The sequence below is a fragment of the Spermophilus citellus genome (assembly GCF_964194105.1).
Source record: "Spermophilus citellus genome assembly, chromosome: 9".
Classification (NCBI taxonomy): Eukaryota; Metazoa; Chordata; class Mammalia; order Rodentia; family Sciuridae; genus Spermophilus; species Spermophilus citellus.
Genome location: NC_138191.1, coordinates 135,362,702 through 135,389,053, shown reverse-complemented (window position 1 = coordinate 135,389,053; position 26,352 = coordinate 135,362,702). Strand labels below are relative to the sequence as shown.

At 52.4% G+C, this 26,352-nt stretch overlaps 3 protein-coding genes across 7 annotated transcripts in view; 2 read left to right on the top strand and 1 right to left on the bottom strand.

Annotated features, from left to right (window-relative positions):
• The first annotated feature begins 2,994 nt into the window (after positions 1 to 2,994).
• Positions 2,995 to 10,888, top strand: PHF13 (PHD finger protein 13). The gene is made up of 4 exons (XM_081308728.1): positions 2,995 to 3,368; positions 4,951 to 5,052; positions 6,818 to 7,352; positions 8,194 to 10,888. Exons 1-4 carry the CDS (start codon positions 3,330 to 3,332, stop codon positions 8,418 to 8,420), a joined length of 903 nt encoding a protein of 300 aa, XP_081164854.1. The 5' UTR covers positions 2,995 to 3,329; the 3' UTR covers positions 8,421 to 10,888.
• An 862-nt stretch (positions 10,889 to 11,750) lies between these two features.
• Positions 11,751 to 17,690, top strand: THAP3 (THAP domain containing 3). 3 transcript variants are annotated; one of them, XM_081307772.1, is made up of 5 exons: positions 11,751 to 11,896; positions 12,993 to 13,185; positions 16,106 to 16,168; positions 16,545 to 16,649; positions 16,957 to 17,690. In XM_081307772.1, exons 1-5 carry the CDS (start codon positions 11,823 to 11,825, stop codon positions 17,239 to 17,241), a joined length of 720 nt encoding a protein of 239 aa, XP_081163898.1. In that variant the 5' UTR covers positions 11,751 to 11,822; the 3' UTR covers positions 17,242 to 17,690. The 3 variants fall into 3 exon arrangements, with proteins under 3 accessions (XP_081163898.1, XP_081163900.1, XP_081163899.1); XM_081307774.1 differs by having other exon boundaries at positions 17,075 to 17,206; XM_081307773.1 differs by lacking the exon at positions 16,106 to 16,168.
• Positions 17,691 to 18,010: 320 nt separating this feature from the next.
• DNAJC11 (DnaJ heat shock protein family (Hsp40) member C11) overlaps positions 18,011 to 26,352 on the bottom strand; it is a 59,922-nt gene continuing 51,580 nt past the window's right edge. The window contains exons 9-14 of one of the 3 annotated variants that reach the window (XM_081307769.1): positions 22,855 to 23,010; positions 21,756 to 21,825; positions 20,651 to 20,708; positions 20,399 to 20,541; positions 19,769 to 19,898; positions 18,011 to 19,411 (exon numbers count right to left, since the gene is read on the bottom strand). In XM_081307769.1, coding sequence (XP_081163895.1) covers positions 19,386 to 19,411; positions 19,769 to 19,898; positions 20,399 to 20,541; positions 20,651 to 20,708; positions 21,756 to 21,825; positions 22,855 to 23,010 — 583 coding nt within the window. In that variant the 3' untranslated portion in view covers positions 18,011 to 19,385. The remainder of the gene's footprint in view (positions 19,412 to 19,768; positions 19,899 to 20,398; positions 20,542 to 20,650; positions 20,709 to 21,755; positions 21,826 to 22,854; positions 23,011 to 26,352) is intronic. The other 2 variants (XM_081307770.1, XM_081307768.1) reach the window with 2 other exon arrangements.

Genomic DNA, 26,352 nt, shown 5'->3' with positions numbered 1-26,352 from the left:
CTCAAGTACACAGTTAAAAAGGGAAGCAGAAAGCATTCCTCAATGTTCCCCCAAATGAATGTAGTGGAGCCAGTGAGACTTAGGAAGGTGAAGCTATATTTGGTAACTCAATTAAAATAACTACATTCTCAAGTTACTAACTGGGAACCCAGGGTATTGTGAGTATTTTTAACTTGTCACAACCTGTGCTAATGTTGGCTTTTCCCCCCTCCTCTTTTCTAAGCAACTTCAATCATCTGAGAATTAGCATTCTGCAGCAGGCTTTTTTTTTTTTTTTTTTTTTTGTGTGTGTGTGTGTGTGTGTATTTTAATAGAAAACAAAGAATCATAGATTCCAAGGATCTGACTACTGGGGCTAATGCTCTTGAATTACTCAAGGAATTCTAGATTTGCCCCCTGGAGCCCAGGAGTAGTACAGTACACCTGAAAAATAAAGGAGATACAGCACAAACCCAGGCCTGTCACACTCTATAGAGCCCTGCATTCTATCTATCACTTTGTTACCCCACAAATACTTATTCACCATTGAAGTTGGGTCAATTACTGCTGCTATAGTCCTCTCCTCTTCTTCTTCTTCTTCTTTTTTTTTTTTTTTTTGTATTCTAAAAGGCTAAATTTCTAAGGGAAATTGAAGGGGAGACCAACAACAATAACAAAACCCTTCTCTACTAATGGAGTGGCAGGAAGAGAGACTAGTAAAGAACAGCACTCAGTATTGGCACCAAGAATCACTGCTGCGGGCTTGGGATGTGGCTCAAGTGGTATCGCGCTGGCTCGCCTGGCATGCGTGCGGCCCAGGTTCAATCCTCAGCACCACATACAAAGATGTTGTGTCTGCCGAAAACTAAAAAATAAATATTAAAAAATTCTCTCTCTCTCTCTAAAAAAAAAAAAAAAAAAAAAGAATCACTACTGCCAGGCGCATTGGGTCAGGGCCTGGAATCTGCTACTCAAGAGTAATCCTAGGCCGGGGCTGGTGGCATACACCTGTAATCCCAATGGCTCAGGAGGCTGAGGCAGGAGGATTATAAATTCAAAGCCAGCCTCAGCAAAAAGCAAGGTGCTAAGCAACTCAGTGAGACCCTGTCTCTAAATAAAATACAAAAAAGGGCTGGGGATGTGGCTCAGTGTTTGAGTGTCCTTGAATTTAATCCCTGGTACCAAAAAAAAAAAAAAAAAAAAAAGGAATACAGATGTAGCTTGGAACTAGAGTGCAAAGTGCTTGCCTACTGTGTGCTAACATGTACTGGGTACTGCAAACAACAATAATTACTGTTTACTAAGGCCCAAATTCAAGAAACACCTATTGCATTAAAGTGTTGAGTAGGAGGGGTTATCACTTGGAACTGGGGTTTTCCTTCCTTGTGGCAACCCTGGGGTCCTCTATAAAACCCTGCATTCTATCTTCAGGTTTTTTTTAAGGTGCTGGGGATTGAATTCAGGCACCCCAGCATGACAGGTGGAAGCTCTACTACCTTGCCACATCCCAGTTGGTTTCTTGACCTGTGTTGTATAAGACATAATGCTTATTATGTGTAATATTTACCATAGGGAATAAATCAGGTGTAACAAAACAAAAAAACCAATTCTCATGTTTCATTTGGATTTCGCTGTAATAATTATTCTTCTTGGTGTATCTTTTAAGCTACCAAAAGGATAATATCTTCAAAGTCCTTTTTTATTCAGGCAAAACAAGTTGCTCCTGGTGCCTCTGGGCAATACTGGCTAACCTCAGGACATTGGCTTTGGCCATAGAAATCAGATAGCATATTAAGTCTATGGTTAAATCATCTACATAAGACAACTCTATAAGTTGTTGAAGAGACAGGCTAAGTGCCCAGTCCTCCTTTTCATCTTAGTAATTTATCTGCGTATCATCATCCTGTAAAGCGCCTCAGTTTATCACCTCTGGGGAGCCCTCCTAAGGGCTGCCATACTGCACAGATAATAAAGCAACAATAAGAGTAAGCTACCATTTATTGAACCAGGCACTATGCTATAAAATTTATGCTTAGGAAGTTGAGGCTAGACGTATTTCTAAAGCAAGCCCATTCTCTTAATCACCAAACGTTTCCATTAGAATCATTTTAACCACAGAATTAGCAATAGCCATAGGTACAGCACACACGCCCTCTCAAATAATCTCATCTTCCTAGAGCGTTGAGGAGTTCCTTTTCTGATTTGGATTAAAATTTTTATGTCATTCCCTTTTAACAGTTCGTCTTCGAATCTATTAAATATGTCGTTAGGGGCTCATCTGCATTTTGTATATAAACACTTTTCCTTTCTACGATCCTTAGTGCTACAGAACGCCAGGCCTGCTCCTGGTCATTTCACGAGGGCAGTCCACGAAGTCAACCTTCAATATCCAAAGTTGTCCAGCACCTCGCGGTCGGTCCCGGACGTCGCCAGCTGCTCCGGCAGCCCGGCCAGTGCCGCGAAGGGCAGCGTCCAGCCGGGCCCCGCGCCGGTCCTCCCGGCAGGAACACGAGCCGGGAGGGCGAGGAGGCCGCGGCCCCAGGCAGCGCGAAGGGCAAAGCACAAAGCGCGCCTCGCGAGCCCCCGAGCGCCAGGGACGCGTCCGCGGAGTTCCGCCGGCTCCACAGTGCTAGCCGGCCCCGCAGGAGTCCCGCCCCGCCGTCCTGAATCGGCGGGCTCCGCCCGACGGCCGCAGCGGCCCGGCTCGCCCCGCCGTGCCTGGGACCCCCGCCCGCCGGGGCCACCCTGAGTCCTGCGGAGGAAGGGCCGCCCTCCGTCGGCGCCCCTCCCCCACCGACCCGCGACGCCAGTCCCCGCCCCCGCCCTGCTCCGCCCGCGCATCGGCGGCAGCCGCGCAGCCCCATGGGGCGTGGAGTCCCCCAGCGGCCTCTGCGCGCCGCGGAGTCGCTACACGGACTACGACTCCCACAGTGCCCCGCGCCGCCAGGGCCACGCCCCCGCCGCGGCGCCCGGACTACACTTCCCGGCAAGCCTCGCGGCACTCCCGCCCTCCCTCCCGAGACACGAGCCGAACTGGGCGTCAGGTCGGGGAGCCGGTCGGGTTCCCGCTCGCCGCCGCCGCCGCCGCCGCCCCCCGCAGCGCCTCTCCCGCCTCTCCGCCGCCCCGGCCGGGGAAGCTGCATCGCCCACTCTGCTTGGTCGTGTAGCCGCCAGTCCGTGAGCACCTAGTCCGAGGCACGACACGCCGAGCCCCCCGTCACCTCCTGCCGGGGCGACTCCTCCCGGGTCCCCCCTCGCCCTGCGCGGTCGCCGGAGCCCACGGCCGCGAGCGGTCCCACGGCCGCGGCCGGGCCTCTGCACCCCCGCAGCCGCCGCCCCCCACCCGGAACATGGACTCCGACTCCTGCGCCGCCGCCTTCCACCCGGAGGTGAGTGCGGGCTGCGCCCCGATCGCCCCCGGCCTCCTCTCGTCGATCCTGCGCCCCTCGGGGCAGGCGGACCCCCGGGAAGCCGCCCGAGCCGGCCCCCTCCCCCAGCTTTCCCTCGCCGCCCCCGGAGCCCAGCCCCCGCCCCCCGCCTGGGCCCTCGCTGGGTCGTCCCCGGACGCCCGCGTTCGCCCCGCACCCCTCCCGGGACGCCGCGCCTACCCCCGCCCCCAGGACGCCCCTCTGGCCTCGCAGAGCCGGGGGACCGGCTGCGCCCCCGCCCCTCTCCTCCCGCCCTGGGACGCGGCCGTCGCCGCCCGGGCCCCGCTGCCCGCGGCGGCGGCCCCTCCCCCCGCCGCCCCCCCCCCGTGGGGCTCGGGCCCCTCAGACCGGCTCGGCGCCGCCCGCCCGCCACCCCCTCCCGGCCGGCCGCGCCCCGCCCCCTGGCCCCGCGCGCCGCCCGCCGGCCCCCGCCCCCTCCGGCGCTCGGGGGCCGCGTCCTGCGGGGTCCCCCGCCCGGTCCTCCGCCAGCCCGCCCGCGCCGCGGGCCCGCCCCGCCTCGGCGCGGCCGCCCTCGGCCCCTGCGCGGACCCCCGCCCCGGTGCGGGTCCGCCGCCCGCGGTGGGGGAGGGGCGGCGCCGGGCGCCCGCGGGTCCGCGGTCCCCCAGCGCGGGCACCCCCGCCCGCGGGCTCTGCGCCCCCGTTCCCGCCCCGCGGCTGGGCCCCGCACCTTCCGGGCAGGCGCCGGCGGGGTCGCGCGGCCTCGGCCCCTGAGGGCGCGGCGCCCGCACTCGCGTCCCGGCTCGGAGCGAGGCCCCCGCCAAGTAAAGTTGTCCCTGAGTTTGCGGTCGCGCCGAGGCCTGGGGCGGGAGGCGGGGGCCGGCGGGGGGCGGCGGCCTGCCCGGAGCTGGAGGGCGCTCAACAAGTGGCTTGTTGGGCGCGCTCCCGCCGCCCCTGCCCCGCCGGCTGCAAGCAGGGTGCCGCGCTACCGGGAGGCCGGCGTCCCCTGGGTCCCCGGGGGCCCGTGTCCGGGTCCAGCCTTTCGGCGTGCAGCCGGAGTGTACCTGGTTCCCTGTCTGGGTTGCACCCGACCCTGAGGATTGTGGGGGGCTCCTGACTTACAGAAACTTGGTCCTCACCCGCCCTGGCGGAGCAGGGGTCAGCCTGGAGAGCAGGGCCAGATAAGTGTTGGTTTTCCAAGTCCCAGCACTCTAGTTACAGCAGTAGCAGTGGTTTACTTTCAAAATGGAAAACCTGTAGCAAAAAACATAGTTAGAGCTCCCGATATGTGCAGGAACCAGAAGATAAGGTCATAAAATGCCACATGAGCACCAAGAGGTCGACTTTCCTGCCACCTTTTATCTCTTAGTCAGATTCCCAGTGTTCTTGGCACAAAATCTTACCATTTTGGCTCTTCTGAAAACTGTTTTATTTCTTAACCTGAACTTACCTCTTCTGTTTTGTAGGCTGTAAATCCAGCAGTGTGTTTGTTAAGTGGTTGACAGTAGAAGCTCAGCTTCCTTGTCTGTCTGCAGTCCCACCTAGAAGCCTTTCTTTCCTTCACACTCCCTTTTCTCCCTAACAGGAGTACTCCCCGAGTTGCAAGAGGCGCAGGACTGTAGAGGACTTCAACAAGTTCTGCACCTTTGTCTTGGCCTATGCTGGATACATCCCTTACCCAAAGGAGGTAAATATGCAGGCATTTGAAGTTTGGCTCCCTGTGCAGTTGCACCCCAGCACTTGGTCCAAGTGCATTTGGAAGGGCTTGCTTGTAGTGATCTCAGGCAGTGGTCTGGTAGGGGTTCATTTCTTGGGAGTTTAGACCAGCCAGTGGGTGGTTGGTACCAGGGATTGAACCCAAGGGTGCTAAACCACTAAGCTACATCCCCAGCCCCCCTCCCTCGCCTCTTTTTTTTAAGTTGTAGATGAACACAAAACCTTTATGTGGTGCTGAGGATTGAACCCAGTGCTTCCCATGTGCTAAACAAACATTCTACCACTGAGCCCCATCCCCAGTCCTTTTAAAAATTTTTATTTTGAGGCAGGGTCTCACTAAGTTGCTTAGAGTCTTGCTAAGTTGTTGAGGCTGGCCTTGAACTTGTGATCCTCCTGCCTCAGCTTCCTGAGCTTCTGAGATTACAGGTGTGTGCCACCATGCAGAAAAGTGGTTCTTAAAGCTGTGGTAGAAAATATAGACTTGTATAGAAATGATTTAACAAACTTTCAAAATTTTTTGGAAATAATGTATTTGGGATCTGTCTGCTCTTAAGAATTTCTTGTCAGTATTTTCTCTTTACAGTGACTGGACACTGGTTTTGGCCCTTAAGGGTGAGAGGTCATTGAGGCAGACAGGGAAATACCTTGCCCTAGGACCCAGGGTCCACACTTGTCTCTCAGGCAGCCTCCTGGTGGCTGTGAATAGCACATAACGAAATCTTCAGAGACTCATCCCCCCCCAGATCCTATGTAAATGGAGAAAAGGACAGGATTGTGGGACAGAGCTACTGTGGTGCTCAAACTTCAGGGGCCTCATTCATATTATATTAAGCTACAAATAAAAGGATCTGGTATTTTCAGGAGGCAAAAATCATAGCATTGGTTTATTCTTTCCACTGGCTATATAGGTGGGTTATGTGTGCTCTGTACCACGTCGAATGTTGCCACTGTTTGCAGATAATATGCTTGAATGATCTGAATAACTGTAGAGTTTAGTTTGCTGCTTCAGGGCGGTAATTATTTACTTTGATTTTGTAATATTCTAGGATGTCTTCAGTTTCTTTAAGACTGTAGGAAATTCTCAAAACTAATTTATTTTTATTATTATTTTTTTTTAAAGAGAGTGAGAGGGGGGAGAGACAATTTTTAATATTTATTTTATTTTTTTAGTTCTCGGTGGACACAACATTTTGTTGGTATGTGGTGCTGAGGATTGAACCCGGGCCGCACGCATGCCAGGCGAGCGCGCTACCGCCTGAGCCACATCCCCAGCCCCCTCAAAACTAACTTAAATTCACTTAATTTAAAAAATACATCTCTTGGGAGGAAAATGGAAAGAGAGACCTTAAAAGAAAAAAAAAAAGGATATGAGAGTGTGTCTGCAGAGGTCCTTTCCTCAATTTTTAATTTTTCCCCTTGGGGCTGATATGCTAGGCAAGGCCTCTACCACTGAGCCACACCCTCAGCTCTTTCCCGGGGCATTTGAACATCAGCTCGCTCTGGGGCAGGGTCTGAGAGTTCAGCAAGGGCAGACCGTTCTTCCACCAGAGGCTCATGTTAAAGTACTAATCTGGTGTGTGCTTCTGAGAAGCGCCAAGGCTGAGGCTGTGCTCGCTCATTGCTGGAGGGGAGGCCCAACCTGGGTGATGGGTGAGCTGGGGGAGCTCTGCTGGGGGCTGGCTCTTGTCACTGGGGTCTCAGTAACCAGAATTTGTTTCCTTTACTTGTCTTTTCAGGAGCTCCCTCTGAGGAGCAGCCCCAGCCCTGCCAACAGCACTGCTGGCACCGTTGACAGTGATGGCTGGGACACTGGTTTCACTGACATCGCGTCCTCTGTGCCCTTGCCAGTGTCTGACCGCTGCTTCAGCCACCTGCAGCCCACCCTCTTACAGCGAGCCAAGCCCAGTAACTTCTTGCTGGACAGAAAGAAGACGGACAAGCTGAAGAAGAAGAAGAAGAGAAAGCGCAGGGACAGTGATGTGCCTGTGAAGGAGGGGTACAGAGGGGGACTGCTGAAGCTGGAAGCTGCAGATCCATATGTGGAGTCCCCCACAAGTCCTACCCTGCAGGGTATCCCTCAGGCTCCCAGCGACCCCTGCTCAGGCTGGGACTCCGACACTCCTTCAAGTGGCTCTTGTGCCACTGTGTCACCCGATCAGGTCAAAGAAATAAAAACTGAGGGCAAACGGACTATTGTCCGGCAAGGAAAGCAGGTGGTGTTCCGAGATGAGGACAGCACCGGCAACGATGAGGACATCATGGTGGATTCAGGTAGTGATCACAGAAGGGTAGAGACTCGTGGGCTGGTGGACAGAAGAGGGGTTGTTTTCTTCCTCCTCTTCTTTTTTTTTTTTTTTTCTTAAGATGGGTTGTTTTAGGGGCTGGGGATGTGGCTCAAGCGGTAGCGCGCTCGCCTGGCGTGCGTGAGACCTGGGTTCGATCCTCAGCACCACATACCAACAAAGATGTTGTGTCCGCCGAGAACTAAAAAATAAATATTAAAGATTCTCTCTCTCTCTCTCTCTCTCTCTCTCTCTCTCTCTCTCCTCTCTCACTTTCTCTTAAAAAAAAAAAAAAAGCAAAGATGGGTTGTTTTAGTAATCTTTTCCAATCAGAGGACCTGGGCCCTTCCTTGCAGTGTGGTTGCAGAGTGCCCATTGTCCTTGGGGGAGAAAGTGCAGGAAGGTGGGCAGAGATGCTTAGCAGTGTTGAAACAGCCCAGGTGCCACAGCAGATCTCAAGATGTAGAAATGGTCACTCCACAACTGAGTGCCCTCCTGATACACTTACTGCACATTCCTGTAGAGAGAATGGCATCATATGGAAGTTGGGCTTGTTTTGTGGGCTGGGTAGTGGGTTGCAGCCATGCGCAGCTGTTCTGCCTGTCAAACGATCAGTTCTTCTGGGGGAAAGTGGCTGTCAAAAGGGATCCCAGTGCCTCAGGAGACTGAGGCAGGGGGTCACAAGTTCCAGGATAACCTCAGCAATTTTGACCTTGTTTTAAAATAAAAAATGAAAAGGTCTGAGAACATAGCTCAGAGTTCCCCTGGATTCAGTTCCCAGTATCACCAAAAAAGTTTTCCCCTCTTCAAATGTGTTTCTTTCCTTCCAGATGATGATTCCTGGGACCTTGTCACCTGCTTCTGCATGAAGCCATTTGCTGGCCGCCCTATGATAGAGTGTAATGAGTGCCACACCTGGATTCACCTGTCCTGTGCGAAAATCCGGAAGTCCAATGTTCCAGAAGTGTTTGTCTGCCAAAAGTGCCGGGACTCCAAGTTTGACATCCGCCGTTCCAACCGTTCCCGAATGGGTTCCCGGAAGCTGTTCCTAGACTGACTGCGCTGGCGAGGAGACTCCAGGCGAGGGACTGGAAGGAATTGGAGCTCTGTGGCCCTCCCTCAGTTGAGCACAGAACTCCCAGCTCTGGTACAGGCAGATCCTGCCATTCAGGTGCCTAAGCAAAAGGACAGGCTGTTCGAGGTAGAAACTGTACATAGCCAGTGAGCGAATAAAATCTTTGTTGGCCAAAGCTGCTGCCAGAGCTGTGTTCTCTGCAGTGGAAGTGGACTAAACACCCAAGTATGGTGGGTTTGGTTCAGCTGAAAGTGAGGGTATGTGGTGGTTGTGAATTTTTGCTATCATTGTTAACAAATTCCCACTGTTGGAACAAGTGCTAGCTGTTATTCCTGCTTCCACTGTTGGGGAGAGGAGATGTTTGGTTTCCCCAGCCTGTAAACGAACAGCCATATGTGTACGTTTCTTCTTGAGTGTCAGTCTCTCACCGTAAGTGTCTGTACAGCAGCCATCCAAGTGTCCCCTTCCCTGTGGCCTGCACTCAATACCTGTTTCCATGGCCCCTGCCAGTCCAGGGAGCTGCTGCTGGCGTCTTCTGATGTCACCAAGAGGAGTTCTGGGGTGTCAGGTGAGCTTGTAATTCTTTGGTTTCCCCTGTTTGTTGAAGGGATTATATATGGTCACTGCTCTGTGGAAAGGGTTGCTTGGGGGGTGAGATAGCCCACATTCATAACTCGGTTTCCTGTTTTGCACGATGTGAAAAACCTGTCTTTGCACGATTCAGCCAAAAGTATTGGCCGATTTCTCGCCTGGTGCCCTTCCTTTCTCTCCAGTTGGTGTACAAGGCACCTCAGGTGGCCCAGGCAAGCTGTTTTCAAGCATGGGGAGTGCTTAGGTTTTCTAATCTCTTCCTCTCACTTATTCCAGTAGCAACCTAAACATTAGGCAATTGCTAGGACATGAATGGTGTTCCTTTAAATGATGGGGTACCGAAAAACAGGAGGTCTCTCTTGTGGGGGATTTAAGTATGCCCTTTGAGACAGGCTGGCCTGCTGGTTCCACCAGGGCAAGGTTAGAAGGACTTGAGTCCTTTTGGTTTGCATTGGTGAGTGAGTGAGTGGTACAGCAACACTGGTCTTTAGAAATATACTATTGAGGGCTGGGGCTATGGCTCAGTTGGTGGAGTGCTTGCCTTGCATGCACAAGGCCCTGGGTTCAATCCCCAGCACCACACACAAAAAAGAAAGAAATATACTGTTGAACTATGATGTGTTCCTCAGATCCCAGCGGGGGTCCTGGACTGGAGAGGCCCCTTTGTAGCCCAGATCTGGAGAAACTAAGCCCTGAAGCCCCTGCAAATTGTGCTCAAGGGCAGTATACCTGGTACACTGGTGGTTCTGGGGCTCAAGGAGAGAAGAGGCCTCAGTTTTCTCTGAAATCGACCTTACTCTTCAGTTCAAGTATATGTTCTCAAGAATGTTTTGTAAAGTGGTGGCTGTGTTCTCATTGCATTGTTTCTTGTAAGGCATGAAAAGGGAAGAACACCCAAGTTATATTTATTTGCATATTATTTGAAGCAAGATGGGCCCACAGTCTCCCTGATGGGAGTTTCCCTTCTCTGTGGCACATTTATGCCCAGGCCACCACCAGCCATTCCCCATGTTCACTCACTGAAGCACCAAGGGGTTGAAATGTTATTTGGCTAACCAGAGCCTTTTTTTTTTTTTTTTTTTTTTTGTGCTGATATCCTTCACACTTGTCCAGTCAACTGTCTTAGTTTTTAAAAGTCCTGTTGCTTATAATAAAGTATGAAAGTAGAGAGAAATAGCTTCTCAAACTCAGTTTACTGTGGAGATCCCAAGGGAGAGTTCTGCTGCAGAGAAATAGCTGGTTGAGAAACTTGCTATTGTCTGACTCTGACTGGGGCAAACATCTAGGACAAGTTGGGGAGGAATTTGCCAAAGATCTGCCCCATGATGATGCCTGTCCCCTATCTTCACCATGAGAATAACCAAAGTTCTAAGGTTTTTTTTTTTTTTTTTTTTTTAAACTCACAAGATTTTTTAAAGTGCATTTAAGAATATGTGTGGTTTTAGACTGGAACTGCCAACCCTGGTGATGGTTAATGTGTGCTAGAAGGTTTGATGCTTCTGGAACGTGTTTGATACTCATCTCAATTTATTTCCTTGATTTTGTTTGTGTTTTAACAAATCTATCTCTGGGTGGTGTCTGCAATGGTAGGCACAAACCTTGGTTTTTGGGATAGATTGAGCTGGGCAGCTGCAATCAGCTTCTTTATGCAAATTAGGCATGACCAATCTAGGGGCTCCTGGTTGATCACAAGTGAGGGGAGGGAAAGGTGTCACCCCCAAAGTAGGCCCCTCATGGGCTTTGGCCAGGCCAGACACTAAATAAACATCGTTTACATGGTTCTGTGTAATTATAAAGTTTATGTGTATAAAGCGAGCTGTTTCTGTGAAACTGTATATTTTGTAAATAAAGATCATTGCTACTTTGTGGGTCTGGTCTAGCTTCAGGTGTTTGTTCTGTGCCGAAGGATGGCAGTGCTTCTAACTGCCTCATGCCAGAATTACAGGGGGATTCTGGCGGATTAAAGCTGGAGTTGGCATTTTAGGAGTTTGAAAAAATGCCCACAGCCCTTAATACTCTCCCGCGCCCCCCCCCAACACACACTGCGGGGGGGGGGGGGGTCCTGTGTCACTGAGCCACATCCCCATCCCTTATTTTTTAGTTTGAGGACTTGCTAGGTTACGTTGGTGTGGAACTTGTGATCCTCCGGCCTCAGCCGGCGCCACGTGCCCATCTCCATAGCTTTACTAGTGAATCCCTCAGAGGGGAAGGCATCCCGAGCACCCTCGAAAGCTTTCTCGCTGTTTCTTGGTCAGACTGGCTTGCTGGACGCCAGGGAGGCTACCGAGGTTCCGCAAGCCCGGATGGAACCTCCCCTGGGTGCTCCTTTTGTCCCTTTATCCTGGGGAATCCCCAGTACCAAGTCTGCACTATCAGGCCAGCCGCTGGCCGGCTGGCCCCTCCAGTGACGTCAGATCCCAAGCCTACCACCTGAACGGAGACCCGCACAGCCGAGCGCACTGGGCTCGAGTCTGGTCCTACCGTCCAGGCTGTTGGCGGGCGAGAGCCTCGGAGGCCTAGGGCTTGGCCAGCTGGGGCTGCGCACCCGCCGGTGGGTGGCTGACTTTACGGGTGCGCTGGGGCCGGGGGCACCCCGATCTGGCGGCCCGGAGCCCGTCGACTCCTGGGGACAGCAGGAGCAGCGCGCCGGGCCGGGCTGGGCTGGCCTTGGCCCGCGGTGGCCTGCGGCCCCGCCCCGCCCGCGGCCCCGCCCCGCGCCGCCGCCCCGCCCTGCGCCCTGCGCCCCGCAGCCCCGCCGCCATCTTTGTTGGGGGCAGCGGGCTCGGCTCCGAGATGCCCAAGTCGTGCGCGGCCCGGCAGTGCTGCAACCGCTACAGCAACCGCAGGAAGCAGCTCACCTTCCACCGGTGAGGGCCGGGCGGGGCGCGGGAGCCGGGCTCGCAGGCCAGGGGCGCCGGCGGGGCCGTCACGGCCGTGGGGAGGGGCGGACCAGGAGGGGCCGCGCTGCTCTGCCTGCGCCGGGACCCCCCAGAGGGCCGCTTGCCCGGGACCTCCCCCCCCCCCCAGGGCCGCGGCGGGTCGCTGCGCTCCTGCCCAGCCGGCTCCCGACCCGTCTTTGGCGAGCAGGGATGGGAACCCTCGGGGCCGGGCGGCGGGCAGGGACCGCGCGGTCATGGGAGGATGGCGGGCATTTGAAGGGGTGCTGCAGCCCAGGACCCCTTTTCCAGCACGCCAGGGCCCCCTGCCCAGGAGAGCACTCCTCCAGGGCTCCGCCCTGCAGCGTCTCTAGAGGGTCGACGGCCTGTGCTCTCTGGCCATGGCACTGTTTAATGTTTCTATTGATGTATAACGTAGGTGTAGGAAAACGACACCTTCGTACACAGACCTGTTTTCATCTAGTGAAGGCTGCTGAATGAGCTGCTGCACCCCTTTCCAGTCGTCCTCCTCCCATCTGCCCTTGGGAATGTCCTGCCTTCTATCAGAATGGATTGATTTGGCCTGTTTTGAACTTTACAGAAATGGAATCGCAGCATGTATTTTTTCTGTCTTTGACTCAGGATTGTTTCAGAGTCATCCTTTGCCATGTGCAGAAGCTGTCCATTCCTTTTCTTTGCAGTATAGTATTCCATCAAATGTATATACCAGAGTTCATCTACCCTACAATTGAAGGGCATCTGGGTGGCACCAACTCCCACCCTCACCCTCCAACAAATACTCTGCTCTGGACAGTTTGCAAGAGACCTGTCTCCTGTCTCCTCACATGTGCTGGGCAAGTGCTCTACCACTGAGCTTCAGTCCCAGCCCCTCATTTGGGCTCTTTGACCATCTCTGTCCTCTCAGGTTTCCATTAACAATGCTGTTAGCAGCCATGCCAGACCCTTCCAGAAATTAGATGTGATCTAACAAAGTGAGATTATGAATTTCCAAAGCTGTACAATAAAGTACCCTGCAGTAGTGCTGAACTCAGCTTTGCCAGACCTCTCACCTCTGTCTGCACCTCAGGTTCCCATTCAGCCGGCCTGAGCTGCTGAAGGAATGGGTGTTGAACATCGGCCGGGCTGGCTTCAAGCCTAAGCAGCACACGGTCATCTGCTCCGAGCACTTCAGACCCGAATGCTTCAGTGCATTTGGAAACCGCAAAAACCTGAAGCACAATGCTGTGCCGACAGTGTTTGCCTTTCAGGACTCCACGCAGGTAGGGACATGCCGGTGGCCGCCTTTGGTCTCTTCAGATTCAGCCCAATGGGTTCCTCCAGCAGTTGGGGGTGGAGGTAGCATTTGCAGGAAAAGCAAAGGTCAAGAACTATTTGGGGGTGGTACTGTCAGGGCTCTGGACCCCAGAGGCTGGCACTGCTGGCTGTGATCTTTGCTTTAAAATAAGTTGTGTGGGGTGTATTGATGCACCCTTGTAATCCCAGTGACTCCAAGCTGAGGCCAGAGGACCACAAGTATGAAAACAGCCTGGGCAGCTTAGCAAGACCCTGTATCAACATGAAAAACAAAAATGGCGGGGATGTAGCTGAGTGGTAGAGTGCCCTTGGGTTCAATCCCAGTACCAAAAATATAAAAATAAAATCATGTAACGCTGGGCATGGTAGTGTGCACCTGCATTCAGGCTAGAGGATTGCTTGGGCCCAGGAGTTCGAGGCCGGCCTGGACAGCATAGCTTGTCTCTTAAAAACAAACCCAGCCTCTTCACCACAGTTGTTGTTGGAGCAGCTGACTGGCTGAGTTTGGTCATTTGCCTCTTGCTCTGCCTGGGTCTCCCTGGGCTGGGGACCATGCAGGGAAGATCTTCCTTCCCCTTGAGGCAGTAGGTTTGGTGCTGCAGACAGGCACAGTGCTCTTTGTCTTAGTAGCACCAGGACTGTGCAGTGTGCACCACTGAGCAGTCCTACTGTGTGCTGTGCCACGAACTGCTGGGCCTGCAGTGATGTGAGGGAGAGGAGCTGGGCCAGGGGAATGGAATGGTGTTGCAGGGGGAGCAGTAGAGGGGACTCAGGGACAGTGGGCAGAGCCTGGCAGTCAAAAAAATTTGGTCAGAGTTGGGAACAGTTTTTGGAGGGTCCCAGAAGCTGGGGAGAGGAGCTGGGCCTAGAGGATGGGAGCATGGACAAGCTATGGGGTTTTAGGATGTCTTAGCCAGCTCAGGTTGCTATAGCAGAGGACCTACCTAGCCTGGGTGGCTTGAAAGGCAGCATTTCTTTCTCAGAGTTCTGGAGGCTGCAAGTCCAAGACTTGCAGAGCTTGCAGGCCCCTGGAGCAGGTGGTTCCTGGACTCCCTGAGGTTTTTTTGGCATGGCTGTTTTCAGTGTATGCGTGAAGGAGTTACACTACTACAAGTTACAAGCAGATCTCAAATGGTTAAATTTTATAAGCTGTGAGGTTTTTGAACTTGAGACAAGGGACTCATTGCAGGGAGATCCTCACTCGAGCTTCAGTGAGCCACAAACAGTTAAAACCTTCAGCTGATCGCCCTTGGTCCAGTCTCTACCAGGAACTGGCACATGTTCTTGCGCTGGTCACCCAGCAAATGAATTACTTCTGCATCTTCTGGATGCTCAGTGGACAGTACCATTGCAGGCCAATTTCTTCTTCAACACCTCCACTAGTTTTTTATTGTCATCATCATCGATCCCTTGGACAGTGGTTAGGGTCTTCCTGCTGTCTCTGTTGATTTCTCATATGGATATAACCCTCGGGGCCAGCAAGAAGCAGGTCACCACCCTTACTTGCATTAGCTAAGGGGTCGAAAGAACAGAGGTCCTGGGTAGCGGACATAGGCTGCTATTCCTCTTCCTCCGTGGAAACTGCTAGGGGAAGGTGGGCAGTGGGGATAGAACATCTGGAAGCGAGGGGGCTCAAGGGTGAGGCTGCTAAGTCCTTGGCAGTGGCTTGAGTTTGATTTTGTGCAGGTGGAGTTTGACATTCCCATGGGACATGAAGGTAGACATGTCTTAGTGGGGACAGGAAGTTCAGGTTCTGCTTGGGAGGGAGTCCACAATAGCTGGACATGGCAGCCATGGAGACTGAGTTGACTCCTAAACTCTTAGGTGTGCCAAGGCCAGTGTATGGGGGCCCCTAGGGTGCACCTGCTTGAAGCGGGAAGGCAAAGTGGTGTGGGACAAACAGCAGGCCCTAGGCTGGCTGGTACTGGGAGCGAACGAGTGATGGGCCTGAGCTCAGGAGTGGGAAGCTTGCCCTGGCTCTGCCCTTCACGAGGCCTCCCCTGCCACCCCCACCCTTGCTGCTTCATCTCCAGGTCTGTCTGTCCCTCTTGCTGCTTCATCTCCAGGTCTGTCTGTCCCTCTTGCTGCTTCATCTCCAGGTCTGTCTGTCCCTCTTGCTGCTTCATCTCCAGGTCTGTCTGTCCCTCTTGCTGCTTCATCTCCAGGTCTGTCTGTCCCTCTTGCTGCTTCATCTCCAGGTCTGTCTGTCCCTCTTGCTGCTTCATCTCCAGGTCTGTCTGTCCCTCTTGCTGCTTCATCTCCAGGTCTGTCTGTACCCCTTTCTTGCCCTTGGTCTTCCTAGTGTGTACACCCACCGAACCATGGAAGGACCATGACGGCAGGGATAGGCTCAGTGCCGTACGCCCCGCACCCAGGGGTCTGCTCAGTGCATGCTTGTTAAGAGGTGGAGTCGTTTTATCATGTTCACACACGTGTGGAATGTTTGCCCCAGGAATAAGAGGTCAGTTACACAGCTGGCCAGGAGGATATGTGTGCTTCCTGCCCACATCAGATTGGTGAAGAGAAACTGGTTATGGTTCCTGCGGGCACGTCCGCTGGGCAGGGAGTGCAGATTGTGTCTGTGGTGCCAGGCTTTCCATTGTGAGCTGTCACACGGCAAACAACTACTAATGGCCAGATGGCAGCCCTGGGGCAGCACGTGTGTATTGTTAAGTCCTGGCTCTAAGGGACCTGTTTAGGGGCCTCCAGACCATGACTTGGGAACGTCTTTGGAGAAAGGGAGCACAGGCTGAGCAAGAGTGGTTGGGTGTGCCCTGCATCAGGCTGAACACTGGGGTCACAGGAGCCCAAGGCCTGGCTCCAAGGGACCTTAGTGACGGGGATCTCATCATGCCCTGGCTGCACCTGCTGTGTCCTGTCTTGCAGCCTGTGAGGGAGAACACAAACCGAGCCAGGGAGAGAGGAGATGCCGGCTCTCAGGGAGAGAAGGTGAGTCTGCGCTGGCTGTTCTTTGCTCATCTCAGTGACGCTGTGGCATCTACAGTGTGGGCAGCAGCTTCTTAATATGGCTGGCCTGCAGGGGTTTGTTCCATTTCCTCACAGCTAGAGTCTGGGTCACTTCATTTCTTGTGAAGGGAGAGCCATCCCTCTTTCTGTTCAGCGTGAGAGACCTTGGGGGGTTCCACGGCTGGTGCCCTGGTCTCAGGTTTGTGGCGTAAGAGGCAGGTTGTTTCTACTGTTGTGCAGGCCCTGTTGCCATCCCTGGCTATAGCTGCTTATGCAGGGATTGCTCAGGGACGGACGGTGGCAGCTATGGTGTCTGGTGTCTCCCTGCCTCGCCATCCTGCCTGCCTGCTGTTCCCAGGTCTGCCCTGAGGCAGGGGCCGAGGAGGAGGGCCCAAGGAAGAGCATGGACATTGCGCTGGAAGAGCTGCAGCTGCCCCCAAACACTGAAGGCCCCCTGCAGCAGGTAAGACATGGGTCCCCACAGAAGGCAGCGTGTGGTCAGTTGATCTTGGCATTTCATTTTGAACCTTGTTCCCCCCAATAAGAGAATGAGAGGAGCAGGATCAGTGGCCTTGATTTTAGAGCTTCCCAGTAAAGGTGACCAGCAGGACTGAGGTACACTGTGTATCGGCAGAGCAGTGGCAGGGCCCTGTTGGCAGGGCCGGAGCAGAACTGGACTGGCGATGGGTCACCGGTGGCCCCAACTGGGATAGTCTTCCTGCTGGGGACAATCTAGGCAGCTCATGGCTCTTGCTCAACTCTGTCCTTAGGTTTTGCCACAGAGATCAGAAGCAGCAGAGGCTCCTGGCTGGCCAGCCAGCCCCACTGAGCTGAAGAGGGCCCTCCCCATGCAGGCTTCTGACCACAGCTATGCCCTTTTGGATTTAGATGCCCTGAAAAAAAAACTCTTCTTCACTCTGAAAGAAAACGAAAAGCTCAGAAAGCGCTTGAAGGCCCAGAGGCTGGTGATGCAGAGGATGTCCAGCCGCCTCCGCACACACAGAGGGGGTCAGCAGGGACCCCAGGCCAGGCCACGGCCAGAGCAGCAGAGCTGAGCTGGAAACAGCACCCAGGGCAGGCAGTGATTTGGGGGCTCTGGTCATGGACACTTGGGTTTGCTGCTGACACTGAGGAAGGGGCCACCTGGTCTACTGAGAGGCCTCTGCCGGGGGAGCAGGGGCTGGGACCGATGTGAGCCAGAGCCACACCTGCTGGGGCACCAAAGTGCCAGGGTGAGGCTGGTTTCTGTGCAAGCATGGTTGGAACCCCAGCTTGAAGAACTGACCCGACAGTGTCACAGGCACTCCCCGAGGAAGGGAACCCACTCTGCCAGTGCCCCTCCTTTAGGGACGGCCTGTGGGGCCCTCCCGCCCCCATGCAGAGGGAGCGATGGCTGAGACCCGTGAGTGGGTCCCCTCTGTCATCCTGGACAGTAAACTGGGAGAAGTGCCTCCTTTCCACCTGGTGTTGGTGAACACCAGAATAAAGTGTCTTTCCACATGCAGTGTTCTCTCCTTCATTTCATTTTTTCTCCTGCTATCTTGTCTTTCCCTGCTGCTAAGAGGATCAACTTCCTGTTTCCCATTAAAGAATAGGCTGGGCGTACCTACCTGTGACTACAAAAAAAAAAGCTGTGACTTAGTTAATCAGATATCCTAGCTGAACTGACTTCCTAACTGGAGGCCAGTGTTTGATGTAGAAAACAGAACCACATCTTCAAGGCAAAGGGAAAGATAAGCTGTGGTGTAAAATGTGGCTCAACAGTGAAGAATCAGGACAAGAACCAGGCCTCTGGGGAAGAGGCAGCCACTTATTTATTTTTTGAACTCCTAAAAATGAACACACAGATCAATTAAAGAACTACCCTCAGCTCTCAGGACATCTTTATTGTGGGCAGAGTGCCCTTGAACAGCCCGCTTCAGACAGACAGCAGCAGTGCCCTGGGGACGGACCACCAGGCTGCGAGCTCAGGCTCATTCAGGGGGCAGCCACAAACTTCCCCTTTTAAAATTGAGATATTACAAAATTGGACAATCAAAACCACTTTTAAAAACTGGAGAGGGGTCATCAGCAGTTACCTAGATAACAGTGCTGGGGAGTGAAGCCTGATCTTAGCTGCAGGGGAGCTGGAGGCCAGAGTGACCTCAGCCTTCAGGGCCAGTGGTCATCACCACTGCCAAGGCAGCATCTGCTTGGAGGCCATGAGCAAGTGACCACTGCTGGCTCCAAGGCCCAGCTGACAAGTCTCTGATCACCGAGAGCTATTCACGGTGGCACACAGCAAGTGGGGCACACCAAAGGGTCTCAGCAGACACCCCAGAAGGAGCCGGGCTTGGGATAACAGTGCCACCTGCTGGGCACTCACCAGAGGCACAGGTGCTGGGGCCAGCCTTGGGGTCCCTGCCTCTGGTTGGGTGCGTAAGGCCCTTCTCATCTGCCTTTCCCGTGCAGACCTCCCCTAGTTCCAGCACCGAACTGTGGAGGGGAGCATGTGTCATAGGGTGAGATGGACACAGCTAGCTTCTGTCCACTGGTGGCAGGGCCTTTTCCCACAGGGACAGGCTCTGGGGATACATCAAGTTCCAAGCCAGGGGCAAGAGGAATGACTGAAGGAGCTCTGGGAGTGGGGAAAAAGAGACCAGTTTCCAAACCCATTTGTTCGCAGATAAAAAGCAGTTTTATAAACCCGCAGCCCTCTCCACATTCACTTGGTGACATTTCGGCAGAGGAAGGTGGCTTGTGGGGTGGCTGGGCAGATCCCTCACCTGGAGGCCTTGGCTATGGACGCCTCCTTCCTTCCCACATTGCCCACGTGCAGTGGGCACTTAAGGAGCAGCTGTCCCGTGTGAGGACAGAGTGGCCCACAAAGGCCTCCAGACCCCAGAGCTGCTGGATGCCAGGCTGCAGGTGTGCAGAGAACTGGGGTCTGGTACCGTGGGCCCTGCCCTCCAGGAACATGGTTCTTGGTAAAAGCCGTGGACCATGCTGTGGTCTGGCCTGTGTGGGGCCACCTCAGTCCTACCACCAGCACCCACAACGGTGGGCGACTGCGTGTCCCTTCACGTAATTGATGTGGTTCACCTTCTAGAGGAATAAAATAAAATAGAAACATCTGGGTCTGGGGCTTCCCTGCTTCCAAATTTGTAGACTCCCAGGAAAAGATTTTTGCAGCCTCTTCTTAGTTAGGTTCTGCAGCAGTTTATCCATCTGTGTCGATCCTGTGAGCTGAAAAGAGAGAGCCACCTCAGGCTAGAAGGGCATCCATTTCCATGCCTTCCTGGCTGAGGAGCGAGCAATGCTCAGGCCACAGATGGCCACAGCACAGACTGCCAGGACCTCATTGGTGCGCAGAAGTTTACTTTCACTCCCAGCCACTCATACTGCAGGTGCTGGTCAAGAGCTTACTCCCAATTTCACCTGTGAAAGGGCTGACACTGCTTCCTGGGGCACAAATCACAGGCTCTGGGCAAATCACGAGGCCAGGGTCCAGCTGCCCTCCCTGCTCCTAGGTGAACCCAGTGGGAAGGTGGCTGTCACCCTGATGTGCTACCCCACGTACAGGTGACTGGAGGGGCTACTCACACTGCTTTGGTATCCTAAGGGCCTCGCTGTCAGGGACCGTCACCTGGTGCAGCACACCTCGGAACTGGTAAAGCACTCTGAGGCTCTTCTCCTCCCCCACACACGGATCATAGAACCCTGGCAGGCCCGCCTGTAAAGAACCACGGTGAGTCTCGGAGTCTGCGCTGCCTCCCTCTCCCCTCACTGTGCACGTGGAAGGAGACGTGCACTCTGGAGGTGGAACCAGTGTGACTATCAGAACCGCTTGTCCCACAGAAGCCTGCCCCAGCAGAGCACCCCGCTTCCCCAGGAAGCGAGGTCTTTGGCCTGAGCTGATCTGCCCTGGAGTTCTGGAGAGCTCACACCCCAGGCTCCGAAGGCGACTCACATGTGCTCCAAGTGGCTTTGCCCTCTTTCTGGAGCACAGCAGAGGTGAACAACACAACTGCAGGGGAGTGTGTGTTCCATTTGCTGCCACTTGCTGAGCAAACAGATTCAAGAACAAACAAATGAAGATGGCCCACAGCTCCAGCACGGGCATTACTTGGTGCACGGAGCGGATGCTGGCAACACGAAAGCCACGGCAACCAGCTGGCCAGGCGAGGCCAGGGTGCTCTTCCTCTGGTGGGAGGCCAGGGCCTGGCACTGCACCTTGGAGGCCTCCGTGAGGATGAGCTTCGAGTCTTTCACCAGGCACTGCAGGGGCACAGTCACGTCGATCACCTTCACCTTCTCACTCTTCTTGCTCTTGTCATTGACAAATTTCCCGTACCAAGCGTTCACGACGATGAGCCCTGAGGACAGACCAGTCAGTGCAGGGACAGGCCTTCTCTGGATACTTCCCTTAGGATGTTTGAGATCCCTGGAACCCACCCCAGCCCAAGAGAGGACACGCCTACTCACCCATTCTGGACTCTTCGGCCTCGATTATCCTTCGGACAGATTCCTGCATCAACCGAACCTGCCAGGAAAGACGAGAAGCACATCAGAGCCCGCTGGGATTGCTCCCCTGAGCTGGTCAGTCCCAGGCAGGCAGTCCGTGTCCAGGCCAGCACAAGTGCTCAGGGTCTGTAAGGGAAGGAGCGGATGCCTTGGAGCTCAGCTCCCCACCAGCAAGGCTCTCAGCCCTAGAGTAGGTGGCTCGGGTAACTGGGAGCTGCCATGGCAGGACGCACACAATGACCCCAGTGGGAGCAACGGCACTCAGCTCCCTTCCCAGGGATCCTGGACGAGTGGGTAGACTACACTGTTGGCATTTACAGAGATTTCACCCAAGAAGTGAACTCCCAGTGCCTCTGGAGAAATGAAGCCCCTGTCCGTGTGGGGCACCATTTAGCTGGGCTGGACTGCACTTCCCCTGCGATGGCATGTGCTCCCCCAGCTGCACACACGGGCCCTGGCCTGCTCCAGGTGTCTGCCTGCTGCTGCTGATATCCTGTACATGCCAGCCCTCCTCTGACCACCAAGAACCCCCTGGTCCCCTGCCATTCATACAAGATATCTACTCCTTCATGTCCCAAAGAAGGCAGTACAAAATGGGAAGGAAAAGAGGAAATACCAGCTACTTTTGTGTGTGTGTGGCACTGGGGATTGAACCCAGGGGCTCTCTACTCTGAGCTACATCCTCAGCCCTGGTCTTGCTAAGTTGCTCAGGGAGGCCTTAAACTTGTGATCCTTCTGCCTCCCTCCTGAGTTGCTGGGATCACAGGCATGGGCCACTGCACCTGGCTCTGGCTATTTTTTAAAACCCCGTTACGCCTTTGGAGAGCTGTCGATATCTTCAGGACAGGGAACTAAGTCCCCAGGAGGGCATCCCACAGCAAGCATAAAGGCTACACAGTGAGGCTGCTGGGGAAAAGACCAAGGCTCCGAGTCCACTGCAGGGTGCAGTGCACCCTGAAGCCAACTTGACACACAGGCTAGAGAAGAGGGTCTTTCCTGTGTTCTGGGCTCTGTGTGGCAGGAGGCTCATCCGAGGGGGTGGGCCTGCTGGATGCTGAGCACTTACGGCCGCTTCTGCCTCTTGCTTCTTCTGCAGGATGTCTGTGGCAGTGCTCTCCCTCTGCTTCTCCAGTTCCCTTTTGTGAGAGAAGCACAAGCCACATGTGAGTGCGGTGCTGCTCCACAGTCCGTCCACAGGGGCCCTTGCTGGACCTGAGCCCAGCACACAGTCTGTGATCTCACTGGATTGCTGGTTCTGGTGCTTCAAGAAATATTTCCCAGGTAGTCTCAGGCGGGCCCGTGAGCTACAGGACTGTGCAGCCTTCCATTAGTTACTGTGTGGCCCTCGCTCCCTCCCCTCCTCCTCCAGGGCCTCAAGAGCCCACTGGCAGACTCCTTGGAAAGAAGACCTCACCTGGCAAGAATCTCAGGAGGTTCTGCCTGACTCTGGGCTTATTATACAGCACTTTGGGAGGAACAACTCGCACTGCTTTAGATACACAGAAACATAAAACCCACTTTCCTGTAGCAAAGCACAGGGACCTGGGGTCGGCATACTGCGTCCTGTTAGAGGACTTGACCCAGCACACTCATAGTTCCAAGCCGCAGGCCCCCAGGGGAACTGGGAACCTGGATGGTAGTAATCCAAGGCCAGAGGTGCCCAGAACAGAGGGGTCCTCTGTTCTACAGGTTTGCTAAGTCTGGGGCTCCATTAAACAACATTGTTAAAAAGTGCCACAGCCCACACCCCTGGGTTTCTGTGGGGATGTTCTATGAGTTCAGGTTTCATACCGTGCCGCGTGCCCCAGGAGATCACCCACACGGACCCTCCCAGTAAGTTCCTTCCTGTGACTTCCCAACTACAGTGAGCACATACATATCCCCTGCAGGAGAACAGAACCTGCTCCTCTTAAATGCTATGCCAGGAAAAGAAATGGCTAGAGGAAAAAGGAGAACTTTCTTTTTGGTCATGGTTTAGAGTACCGACTTTATACACCAACTCTAGCCCTTCCTGAAAGTAAGAATGACAAATCAAGGGGACAGTTCTGCTGCTGCTGGGTAGGGTTTACTGTAGACCTGTGAGGACCCAGATGCCATGCCAAGTACTTTATATGCGTTAACTAGTTTAGTTTTCCTAATAACCCCATGACATGTCTGAAACTCACTTTTCTTTCTGAGCCCTGAGGTATGGTTTGATGATCAGACGGTGCATAGCAAAGTAGATAATGAGAGGCCCCACAGTGGCATAGAACACGGCGCTGGGCAGCAGCTGGTCCGTCAGGTGGATAGGGAAGAAGTAGGTCTGACTGGCCCTGTTTAGCCTGGGGAGAAACAAAACCAAAACACCCAGGATAAGTCAGGTTTTCTGGTGAAGGCTGATGGGTCCCAGCCACAGGAAGCAGGCCTGAGGTACCACAGCACCAGTTCCAAGGATCCCAGTACCTACTGGCTTTACCCTCCCTCTGCTGGTTCCATTCCAATGGTTAGTTGCCAGATGTGACAGATGTGGCAGAAGAAGGGACTGTTAGGTGCGGACCTCAAGACGAAGCCCTAGAATTAACAATCAGAGCAACTGTCCCCTGTGGCTGTGCTGGGTCACAGGACCCAGAGGACAGGTGTCTTGGAGAGACATGTTCTAAGAAAGTCTGTGAAGATTTCAAGTTAGCGAATTAAGGAGGCTTTGCTCCCAGTGATGGCTGAGTAGTTTGGGCTAGATTGATGGTGCTAACGAGAACACCCATGAACTCAGCCACATGTTACAAAACAAAGGTGATCAGATCCATCCATTCTCCCATCCATCAGTCAAGAGTCTTGCTCTGTAGCCCAAGCTGGCCTTGAACTCCTGGGCTCAAACAATCCTTTTGCCTCAGCCTCCCCAGGTGCTACTACACTGGGCCTGTTTTTGTTTTACTTTAAACCAAAGCTTTGCTGAGCATTGTGGCTCATGCCTATAAACCCAGTGATTCAGGAGGCTGAGGCAGGAGGATTGCAAGTTCAAAGCCAGCCTCATTACCTTAATGAGGCCCTAAACAACTTAGTGAGACCCTGTCTCAAAATAAAAAATAAAGGGCTGGGGTTGTGGCTCAGAGGTAGAGTGAGCCTAGCATGCATGAGGCACTGGGTTGGATCCTCAGCACCACATAAAGTGAAATAAAGACATTGGGTCCACCTATAACTAAAAAATAAATGTATATATATATTTTTTGGGACTGGGGTTGTGGTTCAGTGGTAGAGCGCTTGCCTAGCATGTGTGAGGCACTGGGTTCGATTCTCAGCACCACATATAAATAAATAAAGGTTCATCAAAACTAATAAAATATAAATAAATAAATAAATAAATAAATAAATAAATAAGGCTGGGGTTGTGGCTCAGTGCTTACCCAGCATGTGTGAGAAACTGGGTTTGATTTTCAGCACCACATATAAATAAATAAAACCATAGTAATTCTCAACACTGGGGTTGGGGTTGTAGCTCAGTGGACATGTGAGGCACTGAGTTCAATCCTTATCACCATATAAAAATAAATAAAATAGAGGTATTGTGTAAAAATAAATAAATAAATAAAAATAAAAAAATAAAAATTCTCAACATTTTGTCATCTTGATTTAACTGGCATTTGTGAAACACTATATGTAACAACTACAGAACACACATTCATTTCAGCTGCACATGGTATATTCATCTGGATTAATGTTGGGCCATAAAACAACTCTCAATAGGACTGAGCTGGGCATAGCTGTCAACCAGCGACTTGGAGGCTGAGGCCTTATCTCTAAATAAAATATAAAAAAGAAGTGTGTGTGGGGGGGCTAGGGTTGTGGCTCAGTGGTAGAGTGCTTGCCTAGCATGTGTGGAGCAGTGGGTGTGATTCTCAGCACCATATAAAATTAAAAAAATAAGAAATGGATAGGGATGTTTCAGTGGTTAAGCGTTCCTGGGTTCAAACTCCAGGACCCAAAAGAAACAAACAAAACAAAACAGGGCTGGGGATATAGCTCAGCTGGTAGAGTGCTTGCCTAGCATGCACAAGGCCCTGGGTTTAATCCCTAGCAACACACACACACACACACACAAACACAAGAAATACAAAATGTGTAAGTAAGAGAAAATTAACCAGGTTCTTCCCAAAGATAAGTTCTTGCTATACTAAGAGAAAGTGGGGAGGACACACGTTAGGAAACAATAGGAAAGAGGGCTGCGTGCAGGTGACCAGAGGGAGAAGATGGGCTGTTAGCCTACTTCATGCTGTCAGATCTGACACCTGGATGAAATGGATGCACTCCTTGAGAAACACAGAATAACACAGTCAAGGTAAGATGAAACAAAAGGTACAAAGTCCTATATATTTACAAAAGTAATTGAATTAACTACCAAGAACCTTCCTACATAGAAAATTCAGACTGGGATGATCTTACTGGTGAATCTTTACCAAAAAGGAGGAGGAGATAACACCAATCTTATGCAAATTCTTTGAGAAAGCAGAGACGACATAATTCTAACTTACTTTATGAAGCTGGCACAACTGATCTTGAAACCTGACAAGTACATAATAAAAATGGAAAAACCATAGCCCAATACCCTTCACAGCATCCCTAGTAAGATGCAGTAAATCACAATGAGCAATGTATAAAGTGATTATCAGGATTACAGGGACTCCCTAGGAACATGGTGATGTTGGTTTAAAACTAAAACATTTATGTGATTCCTTCAATAAACAGAATATAAGAGCACACTTAGCAAAGACAGAAAATCTGCTTTGGTTGAAAATATGGTGCCTTCTGACAAAACTTTGGTTCATACAGGTGAGGCATCCCTAATATGAAAATCCAAAAAGTTCCAAAATCCCAAACTTTTTTCCCAAGTGGAAAGTTCCACACTGGCTTCATGTGCAAAAACAGTATATGAAATTACCTTCAGGCTATATGAATCAGATGCATATGAATCATACTTTGATCCCACTCCTTCTCATTAGGTCTATGCAAAGGTTCCAAAATCTGAAAAAATCCTAAGCATTTCAGATAAGGGATATTCAACCTCTATACCAATTCAGTTGGAACAATTTAGCTGGAAAAACTCAGATGAATGTAAATGTTTCTTTCCAAAAATATAGGGTTATACTCTTGGGGTGAGAACCCAATTTGGATATGTTAGATGTCATTCAGCATCTGCACAGGAGCAGTGTTGGAACAGACTAAATCACAGGCTACTCTGTCGGGCTTTTGTTTTTTTTGTGTGTGGGGTTCTAGGGATTGAACCAGGAGTGCTTTACCACTGAGCTATATCCCCAGTCTTTTTAATTTTTTTTTTAGCTGTAGCCAGACACAATACCTTTATTTTGTTTACTTTTATATAGTGCTGAGGATCAAATGCAGCGCCTCGAACATGTTAGGCGAGTGCTCTACCTCTGAGCCACAACCTTAGCCCCTATTTCCAGTCCTTTTTATTCTTTATTTTGAGACAGGGTCTTGCAAAGTTGTTGAGGCTGGCCTCAAATTTGTGATCCTTCTGCCTCAGCCTCCTGAGTTGCTGGATGAGCCCAGTTCCTTACATATACTTTAAATCATCTCTTGATTACCTACGATATCTAACACAATGTAAATGCTGTATAAATAATCATTACACTATACTGTATAGGGAATAATAACAAGAAATAAATCTACCC